The sequence below is a fragment of the Aulonocara stuartgranti genome, assembly GCF_965226115.1.
Source record: "Aulonocara stuartgranti genome assembly, chromosome: 13".
NCBI classification, from domain to species: Eukaryota; Metazoa; Chordata; class Actinopteri; order Cichliformes; family Cichlidae; genus Aulonocara; species Aulonocara stuartgranti.
In genome coordinates, this window is record NC_138949.1 from 14,671,903 (window position 1) to 14,690,197 (window position 18,295).

An 18,295-nucleotide genomic window follows, 5' to 3' on the forward strand; every position below is an offset into this window, starting at 1 on the left:
AGGCAGGTACAGTTACATAAGTATTCTAAATAGGATTAGATTTTAACATTAACAAAGATATGAGAGACAGAGCGAGACAGATGGGTGAGGGTAATACATCGGAAGAATCCCTTTTATGTTAATAGATGGAAACTACAAATACAGTATGAAGCAAAAAGAGTTAAAAACACCCTTTGTCTCAGTTTTACTGAAAAAAGTGAGCTGCACTTGCTTAATTGACACTCTGTCTAAAGAACAAGCCCCATGAAAATTAAACCAATTCTGTCACAGCATTAGACGACAGTGCTGGGGCTTTACAACAGCAGGGTTTGTCCTGGAGCAAGGTACTATGTTGAACAGCATGCCTCCCAGTTTGCATTAATGCACCCTCTGTGCTGATCAACCAAAATCAGCAATCATGTTAGTGAGAAGACTTTTTTTTTTTATCGGCCTCCCTCAGACTCTCATCGGTAATCACAACGTGAGGAAGCATTTGCACTAACTGTTATATTAAGTCATGGAATCTGTCTGGAGGCAACACCCCCCCCCCCCCCAAAAGGTCCTTAGGGAGAGCAGGAGGCAAGCTGAGTGTTGTCCGGCACAGACAGGTCATGGCAGAGTGGCCTAATTGCCTCTCTTGTTGTCTCAGTAGGCCAGCAAACCTCCCAGCTCCCTCATCATCACTGAGGAGCACTGACTCCCTTGTTCAGGCAGGTCTATCTGTGCCCAGTGAGCCAGGATCCAGCCTTGCTTCTACATTGCGCCAATAAATACGTCCTCATTACACCAATTCAGCTATGTAACAGAGTTGTAACTCATGATTCAAAAGCTCGTAATGCTAAACTTGAATATCAGAGAAAGCACAATGTTCCTGTAGACATTTGTTGTGCATTGTTAAACAAGGTCTGTGATATCCAGGGTACTTCAGCATTACGTCAGTGTTACACCAGTAGTGATTACGTCACTCAAAAATGCCAGGGCAGTATGATAACTAAGAAAAAAAAAAAAGCAGTACTTTTTATTACAAGTATCATTTGCCTCGATCTTTAACATATCTCAGGACCTTGAGTGAAAGTGACAGAGCAAATTGAAAACAAGTACAGCCAAACAGGGAAAAAGAAAACAAAAAGCTGCAGCATTCTTAAAACCCTCATCACAAATACTGTGCCGAGACAAGCACACTGCAGTCTAGCATGAATAGTTGGCATGAGGTTATATAATTCCTCATATTCTCCCTGCTTTCTTTCCCCTTTTCAGATGCTTGGATCATGATCATTCTCGCCCCAATGGGCAAAGGGGCCTCATCGATACTCCACGCAGGGCAGGGGCCAGGAACAGCTCGACGTCCCACAGAGCTGAAGGCAACTCATCTTTGTCTATTCCGAACACCCAGGGGCAACATGGAGCGCCATAGCGTTATAATCCTGGCTAATCTGGACACAGTGGAGCATCTGGAGATAGGGATATGGCTAATCTCAGACATGGAGGGCACTTTGCTGAGACAGAAAAGGGGATGGGTCTAAGCTAGACTCGCCCTGTCGTACAGAGCTGAATACACATCTTGTGGGAGTTTTAGGTATTACAAAAAAGAAAAATGACAATACCACATAAGTAATACTTGAAATTGCATTGGCCGTAAAATGTAACAAGAAGTAAGCACAGACTTTTAAAAGTAAACACCAATGATGGACTGCTTGAGAAATCACATTACCTAGGGATTGCATTAATGGTAGGATAAGAAAATACTTACTGTGCCCTGCTCTTAGGGATGCAGGAGATCTGTGGATAGCAATAGGCACAATATGGTGGCGCTTGTTTCCATTGGAGAGGTGAATGTGGTGGAGACTCTCCACAGCACCTGGTTCTGACCCTGCCACAAAGCCCAGGGCAATGATCCACAAGGCCAGATGGGTGACTGAAGCTGAATTCCAGTTTCGGGGCTGTGGAACAGGCCTCAGGGGAGCAAACTGTGTCCTCCAGCCTCTGAACATCTTCCCTGAGTGGCCAGATGAGGCTTCAGATCAAGGTGGAACTTCAGCGAGCCTCACAGCCCCATACTTCTCACCTTGCCAAATCTCACTATGGCCAGAGACATTGACACAGATCCACAGGGAAATAAACAATCATTTAAAAAAGCCAAATAAAAAGGACCGAAAAAGCAAAAGGGACACCTCACAAATTGTCGGCCGTGAGGGAAAAATGCTTCTTGCTGTTCTCCAGTGAGTTAAGAAATCCACAGCAGCACCCAGGTAGGTAAAGAAGTATTAAAAATCATCATAGAAAAACAATCAAAAACATTCACAAGAAATTAGGGCAACCTCAAACAGCAATGGAGAAATCCCAGCTTGCTCCAATTCCCCTAGTTCCCTTGTTTTCTCTGTTTCTCCCCTTAACCCTCTATTAAGCACTCACAAAATTAGAAGCATCTTCACATTTAAAAAAAAACAAAAAACTGTTAATATTCCAAAAAAATGCAAATGCCAGGGAAAGAAGAGAGCCTACTTAAGAAGAGACTGACAGCCTCTGTGCAAAGTGATTTTCTTCAGAAAATCAAAACAGACATTCTGAGTTTCCCTCTTTTTCCTCCTCCAGTGGTCTCAAAGGTTGTCCAGAGGAATGGGACCATAGTTAAATCCGAGTCTCATTTGCATGTGTTGGACAGCTGCAGCAGCGTGCAGTAGACTGCGTGATTGTACCTGTAAGTTGTGCCAAGTAGCGCACTCGTTCCCCATCTAGAGATATCTGTTCTCAGTGAGACCAAGCGATAGCAACGCCGGTACCTGAACGAGCAGCCCTGGGCAGGAACACACACTCACACACAGCCAGCATCGGCACCGCCGTTCCAGAAGATGTGCGCAAGAGGAAGAAGGGAGAGAGGAGGAGGAGAGGGAGGAGAAGGACGGAGGGAGGGGGGAGCCTCAACAGCCAGCCAGGAAGCAAGAGGGAGAGTGGCTATGCAAATGGGCAGCATTCACATAGCGAATCACTGGAGTCTGAGTGCATTGCAGAGGAAGAGCCTATTTAGGCAGAATAGCAGGATTTGGAGCTATGTCCTCCAGCCCTTATTCCTTTCACAGTCTACTCTCTCTTTTCAGTCTTTCTCAATCCACTCTCCCGTGTGAACACTCTTCAGCGGTTTAAAAAAAGAAAAAAAAACGAGAACGTGGGACAGGCTAGACTCGTTTCGTTTTCTACTTTTATCATCTCATCCTTCAGCATTCCTCCCACTCCTCCTGCTCCCCTTTTTATGTGTGTCTCTTCCCTGTTCACTTTCATTGTCTGTGAATTTAGGGAAGTTTTGTGACAATAGTCGTCTGGATTAAAAAAAAAATAAAAATGGAAAGAAGCAGTCCAGCCTAATCCTCGCCTCTCCATTGCTCAAGAAAACCTACTGCAGAAGAGTGATGATGCTGCAGCTCATATACTTTAAGGAACTCTCTCAAACACACACACGAACATATGAGCAACCATAAGTACGAACACTCAGACACACAGCGACACACAGACACACACGTATGTAAACAAAGCACGCACAATGCCAGAGCCCGCGGTCGAGAACTGTCCACAGAGAGGGTGCTGAATCCGGGCAAGTCTGCCTTGCCTGCTAATAAAAGACCATTTCTCACAAGAGCGGGAAGGCTGATCGCAGTGCAGCAGGGTTACAGGAATGTAGAGAACATGTGGACATAAAAGCCCTGCTGATAAACACAATCCGGTTCAGCTGGGAAGTGTGCTCAGTGTTCAGAGTTCAGGATTGGAGAGCACAAGGCTCAGCTGCAGTGTGCCTGCTTCTGTTTGCACACTGGCTATTCAACATCCTTCTCTTCGAAACGCAGTGTCCTAAGCTGAGGGGAAAAAAAAAAATCTGCAAGCACTGCTGAGCTGATCTTTACGGTTTACAGGGAATACACAGGCATTTCATGCCCAAAGAAAGCCAACTTAGCCAGCGTGACACAGAGGATAATATGCCCTTTCCAATTTCTCTGAATATTTCGTATAATCAGTTTTTAGTAGAAATACATGCAGAGAGTTGAATACTCACTTTTAAAGCATGGCTGCTATCATCTGAATTTAAATGTAGGAAGAACAATAAGAGCAGGCACATACTGTTACAACATTAAACTCTAAGAAAACTATGATCTGCCATCTGGAAGGAGGACAGATGAGGATCCCTCATTTCTCTCTCTTCTAACTAACGCTGTGTTCCTATATAGTAGTAAAAAGCAACTGAAATACAAAGCAGATGCTGCACATATTAGGCAACTGTGTTGCTCTCACCTTGTAGAATCTCAATAACGTGGTGCAGCCACCTGGTGCTAAAAAGTAGGCAGCATGGAACCTCTCCTCTGTTCTCATTTGCAATGGTGAAAAGGAATGTTCCTGCTGAATGTGTTTACACTTTTATAATTATCAGCAGTGCAATCTGCATAATTACGCCTAATAAGGCAATCTATCAGGGCTGCTTGCCAAGGACAACAACCTGACTTAGTGTGTCCTTAACTGCAAACTTTTGCAAAGAAACGGAAGGGGAAGCTTCATTTGAGAAGCTAAATATCAGGGTAAATACAGGTGTTATTTAATGGAAATGCAGTGTTAATATCGCAGCGCCCAAAATTATTGGCATCAGCAGTGAGCAGTGATACTTTTAGCACGTTTATCATTACTTACTTGTTCATTTGTGCCCCCAAGTGGTGGAATTCTAAAGTGCACCAAAGCTGTGTGGGTTTTTCCGAGCCAGCAGCTTATGTTTGATGAATCGAGCAGAACAGCAGAGTCTCATCAATCAGCAAGATTCAATAAATTCAATAATAGAAATATTGCTGAAAGCCTCACCAAATGCATCATATTGCTCCAGATCCAAACTTTAAGAGATATAAATTTGAAATTCTGATTCTTTGCTTCAAGATCGTCCTCTATTAGGGCATCAGTTAATTGTTCTGCAGGTTGCCCTTTGATCTGGTGATGTGTGGGATCATTAAAGTATGAGGCGCAAGGAGGCCATGCATCCAGCTTGAGGTGAAACATTTAGCACTAAATTCCTTCTGCCTGCACAAAAGCAAACACCTGAGCCCATGAGGTAAACTAATTTACAGATCTCAGCTGCTTTAACCAGATGATTGTACTGTAGTGTGTTCGCCACAAAATGAGAAAATCCTGTTCCACAAGAAAGCTTCCACCATTAAAGAGAGCTTTTCTTTATTATTTACTATTGTGTTCTGACTCCAGCTCCTGTTAGCGAGATGTCTCCTTAACAGAGACCCAAAAACAGCTTGCCTTTGTTTCTATTTAAGACCCAGAGGATTGTGTCTCAGATGCATGCGATGCTCTGAGCATATTTCCCCTTTTGAATCAACATCACTCCGATTTACTTTTGTTTGTTTGTCTATTTTCTTTGCTTTTTAAAGCCACAGAAAATTATTTTGGAAGAAAAAAAGACGGGAAATAAAGGAGAAATCATGTGAAAGATTGGGGCTGATTTTTCAGTGACAGGAGGAGAAATTTGGCTTGGGTGTAATAATCCCTCGGAGAGTAAAACGCTAGAAGAGAACAAGCACAGAGCACAGAATAGCCCATGTTACTCACTTACGGCTGCAAGCAGTGTGGACTGAGCTGATGAGATGACTTTTTGGAGGACTGGAGGAAAACCGCAGGGACAGCAGCAGATGGGTGGTCTAAGAGTACCTGACCCGACTGGAGCAGGGCCTCTAAATCAGTTAAAGAGCCATCAGGCAACACTTTATCACACACGGAGAGACCCTTTAGAGAGAGGGTCAGACACTTACAGCCACTTTGACAACAATGTTTCTCGTTCTCAAGTGCTACAATTATGTTTACTGTTGCTATTAGAGGGGAAGGGGAATAAAAATCTAACGGTGTATTATTTTAATCAGCACATTCATCGAATTCCCAAAGGTGCAACATCCCAACACCTTGCACATTGTTTTCTAGGCACACACTGCTTGATTGAGCATGCAGGCCAAGTCATGCATGAAGCAGGTATACCTGTTGTGTGCTGGAGTGACACATCTGTGTCAGGCTCAGCAACATATGTGTCCCAACAAATGAGAGTGTTTGGAGACCCATTTCTCCAGGGTATACCAGGTGCACTGGTGAGGAGATTACAGTGCACCGTGTATTAAAAGAATGACAAGTGAGAAATGCTAATTGTACAAAACTGATCCTCCCACCAGGATGTAAAGCAACGGTGACCATGAGAGCAACCGCCTGCGAGCAGCCGCAACTCAAATTTCTAGAGCGATCCGCAAAAAGAGAACAATTACTGTAGCAAAAAAGTAACACCCTTAGTTTTGTCACCAACACAAAGGTATACAACGCTAATAGTCTCTTCAAACGCTGACATGCAAAATGAAACCTGAACTCTTTACAACTGAGAGTTTTCCGCGAATATCAAACGTGTCATTACTCATCCGAACACCACAGAGAGAGAGAGACAGAGGAGCAGACAATGCTCTGATGCTAATGCGTGCAAGTATACAGAAATAGAAACACGGCGTCTTAGTCTTAGTCATCACGAGATGTGACATGATAAGAGCAGACAGACACAGGGAGTCAACACTCAATACAAACATACGAGCTGTACAGTATCTCGACACAGCCGGGGTGCCAATACGTTAGTGGAATATGTTACACTGTTCCTGTCTATCAGATCGCTCAACTGTATATAACAGAGTGAGGAGTGTAAACTCAGACCCTAACACATCATACAAGCATTAACTGGTCATTTCCCATTCATTTGCTTCTTAGCATCTCTCTCAGATGCTGGTGCTGGAAAGCCCTATAGAATTACATCTAAATCAATCCCAAAAGTCCTCTTTTATTGAGGATCGACAGTATTTCTCATTGGCTAACACAAAAGTGGTCGTGATATGGTATGAACAGCATACCTATGCATGTAAGCCTAGGGAAAAAAAAATCTGTAAATGCAACTGTTTATGTAAAATGCAGCAAACATCACCAACCACACGAGAGATTTGTGCTGCACACGCTGTTCATTATGCAAGCTGTGAAGGCAACATAAATAACAGCACTCAAGCTGATAAAACAGCCCGCTAATAGGAAATAATGCACATTTAGTGTCGCAAAATCAAATCTGCAAATGGCACTGCATGGTGGTGTAATGGAACGGCTTCATTCTCACTTAGAGCAAAAACAAAGAAACCAAACTCCACATTAATTCTCATTCCTCCTCACGCTAATTTTCTTTCAATTCACTTAAACATAATAATTAATTTAACGGAGCTGCTAAATGAAGTTAAAAAAAAAGTTTAAAAGCTTTTTTGGAGGGATAGCGTTGACACTGACAGCTTTTGGCTTCATTTTTAAATACTGCACCTTGTTTTTTTTACAGTGTTTGGTGGTGTGTGTAAGAAGTGGCACTATATTGAGTTGAATAAGGAAATATCTAGCTGTAAAATCTTCAACATTATGCAGAAATTGCTCTGCACCACACTTTGTCACCATTAATGCGCCGTGGCAATTACAGTCAAATAATGCTACTGTTTATTCCTTTCGCGGTAAGAATGCGCCCCTACAAATACTGAACAGATTCAAACGTGTGCACGTTAATGCACATCCCATTACCAAGACTAGAGCACCCCAAACTACACAGACAACAGACTGAATTTTGTTTTTCATCGCACACCGACTTGTTTGTATAGCCAATAGTGTGCTTTTGCTCCTTTTACTCACTGGATTCTGCCTGATGTGACCAAATGGTAACCCCCCCCCAGACACACACACACACTACCACCAACACACACACAGCCCTCCTAATGCATAAACGCTGGCACAACACTGTTATTCATTTCCATAAAACCATTTAAATACACATTAAGATCAAGCATGCAGGAAATAACATTCAGAATTCCTTGTGCGTAAGTATAAATAGAGGCTGTGTGTGGGTATGTACGTACACATTTATGTCTGTTTCAGTGAGTGTGTCTGCATGTGGGATGATGATGCGTCTGAGAATGCAAAAACCAAATTCTAACTGTCAGTAAGAGAGAAAGGGGTCACAGGTCGACAGCTTTTCTGGACGCGTTTTCTCTATCTCCTCTGACAGCTCCCAAGATACAGTGGGGCCACTGAAGGTGCCCTGTCTGTCTGTCTCTCCTTAAATTCATCAGAAGTAGATCAGTTCCCTTCTCAGAGTGCTTCGTCGTGCAGGTCAAGGACAGGCAGCGCCTCCTTTCAGAAGTCCATAGCTACTTTGTTAATGAACATTTGCGCTAAGCTGAAACTAACTGGGGCAACAAAGGAATAATGATCACACTTTAAAAAAAAGGCTTTTCCTGAATATGAAAGTATTTATAAATAGAAATCTAATTCTGAAAATGTTGGGTACTGTGTAAAATGTAAATAAAAACAGTATGTAGTGATGTAGTGCTAATCTTATAAAACAATCTCAATGCAAAAATTGTGAAGACACTAAATGGGCTATGGAATGCTTCCAGAAGTCATCATTAGTGAACACAGTTCATCTTCCCTTCACAAACGCAGGTTAAAGTTCAGTCATGCGAAGAAGAAGCCACATGTGAACATGCTGCTCAGACATCATCTTCTTAGAGCACAAGATCATTTTAAACGGACTGGGGCAAAGCAGAAAGCTGTGGTCAGAAAAATCAAAATGAACCCCGCATCATCTAAACTAAAGAGGAGAGGGGGCATCTTGCTTCTTATCACTGCTCAGTTCAAAAGTCTGTATTTCTACGGTCTATGGTGATGCATTATTAGTACCTGCGGAATTGGCACCTTGCACATCCAAAAGACACCATCAGTGCTGAAAGGTTTATACAGATTTTAGAGCAATATTATGCTCTTATCCAGATAAGATGGTTTTCTGGGAAGATCTTTCGCATTTCAGCAAGATAATATTAAACTGCATCCATTAGAGCAGCATGGCTTTGTAATAGAATAGTCCTGATCCTGACCTTTCACCAACTAAAACATTTGGAGTATCATGAAATGAACAATAAGACAAAAAAGACCAGGGACTGTTGAGTAGCTAGAATCCTATAAGAGAAGTGAATGGGACAACACTGCTATTCCAGAACTCCAGTTGCTGGTCTCCTCAGTTCCCAGTGGTTTGCAGACTGTTATTACAATAAGATGTGACACAGCAGGAAACATGGCCCAGTTCCAACTTTTTTTGCTGCCATCAAATGTTTAATATATTTCTTTAAAATTATTAATTTTAAACATTTTCTATGATTTCTATGTTCTATTGTGGATAAAATACGGATTTATGAGATTTGCAAATTACTGCCTTTAATTTTGGGGTTTTTTTTTAGATTTTACACAGTTTTTCATTTTTCTCAAAAGCTACTTGCCTGCCTTTGAATGAAACTCCTTCCTTTTAGAGTAAAACTACAAATAAAGGAAACAATCTGCCCCTGTTTTACAGGTGAACTACCATTCATTTCATTCTGTTTTTTACAGTATTATCAAAAATACCAAGGCAGTCTGCAGCCACTGCCAATGGTCAAACGAGAATTCATCTAGATACAGTTGTATGATGAAAGCATTTCCTCCATACACAAAGTTTAATCAATGATAAATATTACTACATGTTTTTTCAGTATTCTATTTTTTCAAAGGCACTTGAAAACCTATTCATCTTCAACGACTTGACATGTAAGGTCGTACAGTTTGAGTATCTATTACCATGTTCTTCCATTCTTTCAGCATTTGAAGTCTTTCAAATAACATGAAATCATTCAACAACAAGTGAATAATCAGAATCAGAATCAGAATACTTTATTGATCCCTGGGGGAAATTATTTTTTGTTACAGTGCTCCATTTTAAACCAACATTAAGACAAGACAGACAATACGCTAACTAAGAATAGTACAATAAGCTGGTAAATTGTCCTGTCTCATGGGACTCTCACCTTATGGCACACAATTCAAAGACTGTACTTCACTCCAGAAAGAAATTTCATACTTAAAGCTTTTTCTGTTCATGGCACAGTGTGCAGAATGTACTGGGCTGTTCTTACTGGCTATCAAGTGTTGAAAAATAGCAAGAAAATGAACAATTTTTATGAAATATTACATTAGAGACTCAGTGCCTTTACTTTGCAACAGTTGCTTAGTGTCACATTAGTCCCCAGAAGGTTCCCAGCTCAGTCTATTTGGTAAAAAAGTGAACTTTTGATGGTGGTATCAACCAAAGTAATTGGCCAAATTAAATCCATTGCGCAGAGAATGATAGATTTCGATACCAACATCAAAATGCTATCAAAATAAACACAAAATAAACACTAGTGTATTTTAAAATGCAATTAAGTGCTCCCTGTAAGTCAAAGTGCACAATAAGTGTTATGGTCCATGGGTCACTGACTCAAGGTTTTGAGTTTTGCGATGTTTTCAGTTTTGTTTGAGCTCATGATTTGCTCATATAGCTCTTTATCTAGTCCTCTCAGTATTATATTGTTTTCAGGCGCTTCTTAGTTTCCCTTTGCTTCCACTCTGTGTTCCTCATTAGGTTGTTTAATATTTAGTTATGGTTTTAATTGATTACTTTTTATCTTCGAAGTCAGTCATGTCTCCGATGTTTGTTTATCTCCTGTCCCCGTGTGAAGTTCACATGTCTTGGTCCTAAGCTCAGTGTTGTTTATTCTGATATTCGCTTGTCTTGTGCATGTTGTGTTCAGTTTTACTTCCCCTGTCTCACTAGTTTGATTCTGTTCAGCTGTGTTCCCAGGTGTCTCCACCCTGCCCTAATCTCCTCATGTGTATTTAGACCCTCCATTTAATTTGCATCTCGTCTTTGTTGGGTTCTCACTTATGGTTGTGTTTTTGCTTGCACTTGGTGGGCCTTTATTATTATTTATTTATTTATTTTTGAAAATTTGCATTGCACTTTGTTTAAGTTCTGTATTAAAGTCTTTAGGTTTAAATTTAGGTTCTGAGTCCTGCGTTTTGGTCCAAATTCTGCCTGCTACACAGCCAGCCTTGACAGTAAGACCAAAGTTATTTAACAACTTGAGTGAAGAAAACCTGTAATGACAAGACATGCTTGCATTTTCTGCTGTGATAACAGTACATGCAGGGAACAAATTCAGTGGGAAGCAAAACCAGCACTGTCCCTTCCAGCATATAGAAAGCCATTCATGTCCAAGTGTATCAATAGCCAATGGCCTGAAGCAGAAAATGTAATGTATACTCATAAAAAGCATGTCACATACAGAAATGAGAGGCTGTGGCTTCAACTGTCTGCACAGAGAGGCACTGCAGGCATCTCTGAATTTATTTTGTGTGCCTACAATAAATGGAGATTTAGAATTGGCCTCGTGCCTTCTCTACATTTTTAGTAAACATCCTGTTCATTTCAAATGCTTCAGTATAGTAGAACGCTTTTATTTGGATTTTATATGGATTGCAGAAATTCTATAACAAGCAAAGTCCATTTCCGACTAGCCTTTACTACTGTTTCTTTTATACAGTGAGGTGGCAGCCTCTTACACCAAACGGCCGGTCTAAAATATATTTCAAGCCCATTAACCAGGTTTCCTCTCTAAACCATTCACACAGGACAGCTCTATCGGTGGTTCTCACTTTGGCTAAGGCAGTGACTGATCTGTGTGGGCTTTCCACCCTTGCTGTCTACAGATAAGACAGGATTTGATTAGTGCCACACATAAAATCTGTCCTTTGTGTGTTAAACCTTTTGGAAGTTAGCTTAGTTCAAGGACAATTCAAACTGAAGTTCTATTTACGTTCCCCTAGAGAGAGGAGCACCTGCATTGTCTTAGACCTTTGTGCATATTGTTATTACTTGGAAAGCACAGCAATGCTCAGACATACTAAACAGTTGTTTGTTTGCTATGGAGATGGCTGGCAAACTACCTCTTGAGACAAGGTTATTCATTTGCTTTGTGACAGCATTTTACAAGCTCTAGATGCTCTTGTGGCTATACTGCAGGAATAGTACACGACCTGTAATGTATGAAATCAACATTTCTTTTATGTTAAAAAAAATAAGTAAAAAAAATGTTTATTTAAACAAAATGTAAAACAATGGGAAATTTCAATGTGTTGCTGCTGGGTACATGAAGTAAATGACATAAAAAGGCCGTAAAGCCACTGTGAAAGGTTACCAAAAGCCGATACACTATACTATGATACTATGAAGTGGACTCAATGGACATTTTATTAGTTACACCTTGCCATTACCAAGTCACCCCTGTTTGCCTTCAGAACTGCCTTAATTCTTTTGGCATAGACACAACAAGGTGCTGGAAACATTCTTCACAGATTGAGTCCATATTGATGAGACAGCATCACATAGATTTACTCTTGCAAATCCATTATGTGAATCTCTCGCTCCACCACACCACAGAGGTGCTCTAGTGATTGAAATTAAGATTTTCTGAATGCAAAGTCCATTTCAGTACAGTGAACTCATAGTCACAGTAAAAAAAAAACAGTTTGGGAAGATCTGAGATTTGTAACATGATGCTTTGGTCATAAAGGAATGGATTATTATTATTATTAAGAAATGCATTACTGTTGTCTTCCTATCGGCTCAAAGCCCAGAGAACTGCTGCTTGTGGGATATTTTCTCTGTTTTTGAATCTTTAACTGAAATCTCTTGAGATATCAGCAGTTTCTGAAATACTCAGAGCAGCTGTCTGACACCAACAACCATCCCACCTTCAAAGTCACATAAGTAACCTTTCTTCACCATTATGATGCTCAATATAAATTTCAGTAGGTCGCCCCGACAATGCAACAGTGATAAGAACAAAATAGAATATTCTTGCAAAATAGGAAAAAAAATAGTTATAATTTTTTTTTTTTAAATGAGAAGCTCTGAGGAAGAGATGCCGTACTTTATGCACACCTTTTTTTTTCCTCGTGTCATCTCAGTGACTGGATTACTTCAAATTAGAAGTGAGGAAAAGTGAAGCCCAAATGTAAGTGAAGGAGAGTAACCGGGAGATTTTATTTTTGTTTTTAATTTGTCTTTTTTCCTATGGAAAAACACACCAACGTCCCTGTTAAACTAACTCTAAACACAGTCAACACTTTCTCCACGGTTTTGATTTTTTGTTGGGTTTTTTTAGATTTAAATTTTTTTTTATTGATGTAGCATTGAGAAATGTGGACAACCCCTCCAACATTTTGGCTCATCTAAAACTAAAGGTAGTATGTATACAATTCCCAAAGGCAAAGTTTCCAAAACTGCCTAAAATTAAAAAATATATATATATGTGTGTGTGTGTGTGTGTGTGTGTGTGTGTGTGTGTGTGTGTGTGTGTGTGTGTGTGTGTGTGTATATATATGTATATATAACTATAGCCAATTGCTCCAATGACTTTTTTCTTAATGTGAATTTAAATACAACATCCATCAGTGTCTCAAAGAGCAATTTACAGAGTTAAAGTATATTTTTTTTCTTCTTCAATTAAATGACTTCTGACTGTGAAATCCTTTAAAGAATGGTTATAGAAGCCATCAAAAGTTTTTTAAATAGAACAAGTAAGCAAACTTTTTTTTTGTCCCAGGGATGTCTTCACGTTTTGCCACAGTCCCCCTGGGTGTCATGTTCAATAGCCTGTGTTTATGAGAGAAGGGAATATTCACAGTGTCAGTGTATCACCCAGCAGGATAGTTTAGCTGATACTCTGTATCAACGCTTTAATTAGTATTGTGTTGTGGAGAAAGAACAACTCCTTATTTCCTGTCAACATGCCCCTGTGGGCTAGCGATTAATAAAAACCACATCAAAGATTAGGTTCTCACCACTGCACTGCAATGAGTTCTAGATGAGGTTGTGATTAGAACATAGATTACGTTGAAAGACAACTAAATGTGTGGACTGCTTGTGCTCCGCTTTGGTCGCACCACATACTGTTCACTGACACACACAAAAAAAACTGTTCAGCATACAGAGGTCTATGTGGTGGAGGGACACACCACAACTTTATTACAACATATGAACAGCAGGATGGGTTTATGAAGCAATCTGACATATGTCTAGCACTGCTGCTCCTACATTTTAATGTCACTGTGCCAGCATGCGTCTGCATCACATACTAAGTTAGTAACATGCAGCCTCACAGCTGTATCCTTTGTTTATCCATAAATCAAGTGAAGTATTAAGTCATGTATATGAATTTAAAACAGATATTTAAGCCTTCAAAATTCTCGCAAGCTAGCTAAAAGATGTTAGTTATTCTACACCACTTCCTGCAGAGATCTCATTGCTTGGGCAAAGTTACAGACAAGTTACAGCATCCAGGGTGGGAGGAAAGGAGACCTAGTTTCCATGCCAACAGCCTTTACCCACATATGGCAACTGCTTCCTGGCACAGAAACCCATTTAAATGCAGATACTCAATCACCATAGAAAATTACTGAAAATAATCAGGCCAGATAGTGACCACTCGAACTGAATTGGAGGTGGAGGACGAATAATTGAAAATTAAAAAAAGAACACAAAAATAGGACAAAACAGCAGAGCCTCTTTGAGACTGATAGGATGTGATAGAAATCTGTAGCAGCACACCGTCTTAGTGTCCATCTGGGAACAGCAGGTATGGGATGTGTGTAGATGAAGATCGCCATCCTCTTGTACAGTTTACAATGTAATGGGTCCATCTAGACAAAACATCATTTCACATCATTTGAATTAGGTACTCGCTTCATAATACTAAACTACTGGGCTGCTCCACTCAATAGCTTAACAGCCCCATAAAACATGTTTGCCTCTATATATTTACATGTTCCAGATTCTACCTCAGGCACTCAGCCAAGCTGATTTATTATCAGCAGGTCACACCTGTAAATACTGCAGATGGAAAAAGATCGTAAATAACACATTTTCAGTTTTGGATTAATGCATATTTACTGTTCTAGTGGGCACTGGGCGTCTATGATTGAATACAGCGATAAACTACAGTAACACTAAAGTGTCTGAGTAAAGAAAAGACATTCCCCAGTAAAACAGGCTCAGTGATGTGTTTTAATAGGTATTTTATACAAGAACGGAGCCAGTAGTTCTGGGAGTGCTAATGCAGAGACCACTTATAAAGTAGGATCATTGTTCATTGTTGGATTTCATGACAGAAAAATAAAATACAAGAAGATTTATTCATTAGGGAAAGATAGGTTGAGCAGGTGAGTACACCCACAATTCCTCTAATAAATTGCTGTTATAAACCATTGGTAATGTAAAGATATATACATCATAATTAAACTTTGTTGATCCGTAAATATTAATATAGACTTTATTAATGCCACACTGGAAGAAACTCACCTGTTACAGCAGCACAAAATAAGGCGCAGCTCATAAAATGCTAAAACTGCTAAAAATGGATCAATTCCAGTAATATTTGTAAATATAAGCATGTATCCTTTTATTTCTTATGTATAAAGATTTGTTCCCCATTAAAAACTCAGATTTGTCTTTTATTATTCTAACTTTTGAAAAGCCTCCTGCTGCCTTACAACCGATCAATTGTATGTGCTATACTTCCTGCAAGCATGCATGCACATTTGAGCGGATGGCTACCCAAGTGAATACACAGAGGCACTTAAGACTGCCTCTATTATATCTCGGGGCACAATGGCTGTTCAAAGCTAGGCCAAGCGTTCAATACAGATGAAGCCCAAATATTTTCAGACCCATAGATTTGTTTCTCTGAGTTGCATTAAAAGACACATCCAGGGCAAAGATAAAATTACTTCCATGTGACAGCAGGCTGTTAACTCCAGTACCTCATATCCCCCTGGCCCCACTGCTGGATTGGGTGTCCCCTTGTATCGATTGGAATAAAACTAAGTGGTATAATTCCTGCATGCCAGCACAAAGGAACAGGGCAAACTGTCTGTGGTGCTTCCTGACTATGTGTGTTTATCTGCATGACAAATCTTAAAAACAAACACAACTGCTCCGAAAGAGCGCTGTTTAAAGAACAAAACAATTTCAGGAATTTTCTTGAAGATTTAGAAGAGACTGTTCATGTAAATCCCTCGTGCTGCGGCTGACTAATATAACTATGAAATGTGCAACACTAGAGTATCCCAACAAAACTTACAGGCTAGTTTCTTTCATTTTATGATTTTTCTTACATTTCTTTCATTGTAACCTTGAAAGACTGTTTGAAATATTTATTTGAATTCTTGCTTTTGTACTGTAGAGTGATGCAACACCTCAGAGCCAGTGTGTGAGTTTGTGCGTGCTGCAAAGAAGCTGCCTTTAGACAATATGAAGGAGGAGCGTGTAACAAAAACAGGATACTTTTACTTTTGCATGTGCTCAAAATAAAATCCGACCAATCCGGTGGCACGCTTGGGGCCCAGACAGACTATTCTCTAGCTACAAAGGCACAAGAACGAGCACTGACTTAGACATTACAGCTCAAATGAGGAGGGTGGGGGGTTCTCTTTGCCCCTTGGGCAGAGACAATGGAGACTAGACCCACATACAGTCTCCATTGTTGATACAATATTGACATGGCACTAATAGCTCTGGCTACGGGACAGAGTAGAAGAGCAACCAAGCAAGATGGAAATCGCGTGAAGGCCAGGCATACCCCTTGCTGTATCCTCTCCACAACACACTTTAGCTAAACAACAAGCACCAATCTATTTGTCTCTGTACATTACCCTCAGATGCTTGACCACTACAGGCACACTCCCTCAGGAGTTCCAGACTAAAGTTTTAAGTCCCACCCACACACGCATACACACACTAAACCGGCTTCTGAACTGAAACGAGAGCATTATCCCAAAAAGAAGACTCATGCTCAAGCCTTTAAAAAAAGTGCTTACAATCTTTTTCTTTGGCTGCTTATCTGCATCTGTTTGAACGTGCAGAACGCCCCTGATGACTTCACCACACACAGATACATGCAGTCTGGCTCTTCTGTCAGGGTCACTTAAGAAAATATGTTCCAAATGCCATTTCATTCCTGCTGGCAACCAAAACAGCTTGTAGTAATAAGACCAAATGCATGCTTAACACCATTCACAGCCATCATAACTCATTTTGCATGGATGACTTTCTGAGAGGAATCTGATTCATCTTCGAAAGCATCGCTTTGATTATTTTTTTATTTTTTTTTTTTACACCGACTGTAGGTATCCAGTCGTGATAATTTGTTCTATAAATACAATTCTAAGTTATTATGTCCATAGTTCATTCAAAAAAAAAGAAAAGAAAAGGAAGGGAAAAAAGAAAATACTGGCACATCAGTGTTTGGGAGATGATAAAGAGAAGATCTGAAGAGAGTTTTCATCATCTTTCCCATCATTCAGAAGCGAAAGGTACAGAGCTGTTATGAAGCTGAAATACTTTTATCATAAAACACTGAAAGCACAGCCAAGAAATGATTCTATACTCTGAAAAAAAGAAAAAGTGCTGCGTGTATGATGTCAATACAAGCCACATATTCAGTGTTAGCAAAGCTTTCAGACATCTTAGTGATTCAAATCTTAAGAACCAATTTGAATCAATTTGATACACAATGCCATCCTAAATGGGACTAAAACACCCTTCAAATATAAAAATGTAAGATTGCCAACTAAGACATCAGTGTTGCCACTACTGATGTCTTTCATTTGCTTAAAAATGATGCCAAGTGACTGATATTTCCACTTCTATGTGCAGCTTCAGAGGGATGGAGGGATAGCAGCATGTCTAAGTCAAAAAGTAAAATTTTTTATGGACAAGCCCAAGAGATGCATTGTAACTTTAATTAAACTGTATAAAACCACTGTTTAATAGCCTGGATTATCTTTCAGTTTTTACAATGAAAAAAACCTTTTTTTGCATTTAATAACTGAAAAACTTCAGAATAAATAAATAAAAGTGTATTCTTAAAAATGATTACAATGAGTAATGAAAAAGTTAATTAACAACAAAAGCACAAAGTATTGGGATCAAAATGATGCTTATTTTCAGCTTGTAAGCTAAATATTTAGAAACTAAATTGTGGTATTATGCTGTCACACATGTACAATTCACCCTGGCTGAATATTATGGGGCCAGGAGCTGTTAGGTGATTTTTCCCTTCCTTGCGATAAGGCAAGATTGGAGAAATATCTAGAAATGCACATAGCTCCCCAAGTAAGTGGCTTACACAGAGGCCCAGTGCTTTGTTGTAAATTGCCTGCATTTCAGCTTATGCAAATATATCAGGTAAAAAAAAGTGATGTGTTCTTCAGAAATGCTGCTATCCTTCTTTTTGCGCCCCCCTCCCCCCTTCTATATATCCCCATGACAATCCATCAACAGAGATAAAACCCGACCATCTCAAGCTTCATTTTTCTCACTCACAGATAT

At 40.0% G+C, this 18,295-nt stretch overlaps 1 protein-coding gene across 19 annotated transcripts in view; it reads right to left on the reverse strand.

Moving 5' to 3' along the window:
• Positions 1 to 18,295, reverse strand: part of LOC309720212 (neurexin-1a-like) — a 256,636-nt gene that overhangs the window by 101,292 nt on the left and 137,049 nt on the right. For 4 of the 19 annotated variants that reach the window (XM_082556896.1, XM_082556895.1, XM_082556894.1 and 1 more), the window contains exon 1: positions 1,730 to 2,842. The exons of the other annotated variants lie outside the window; for them this stretch is intronic. In XM_082556896.1, coding sequence (XP_082413022.1) covers positions 1,730 to 1,970 — 241 coding nt within the window. In that variant the 5' untranslated portion in view covers positions 1,971 to 2,842. Of the gene's footprint in view, positions 1 to 1,729; positions 2,843 to 18,295 lie in introns of those variants that run through there. 19 annotated transcript variants of the gene reach the window in all.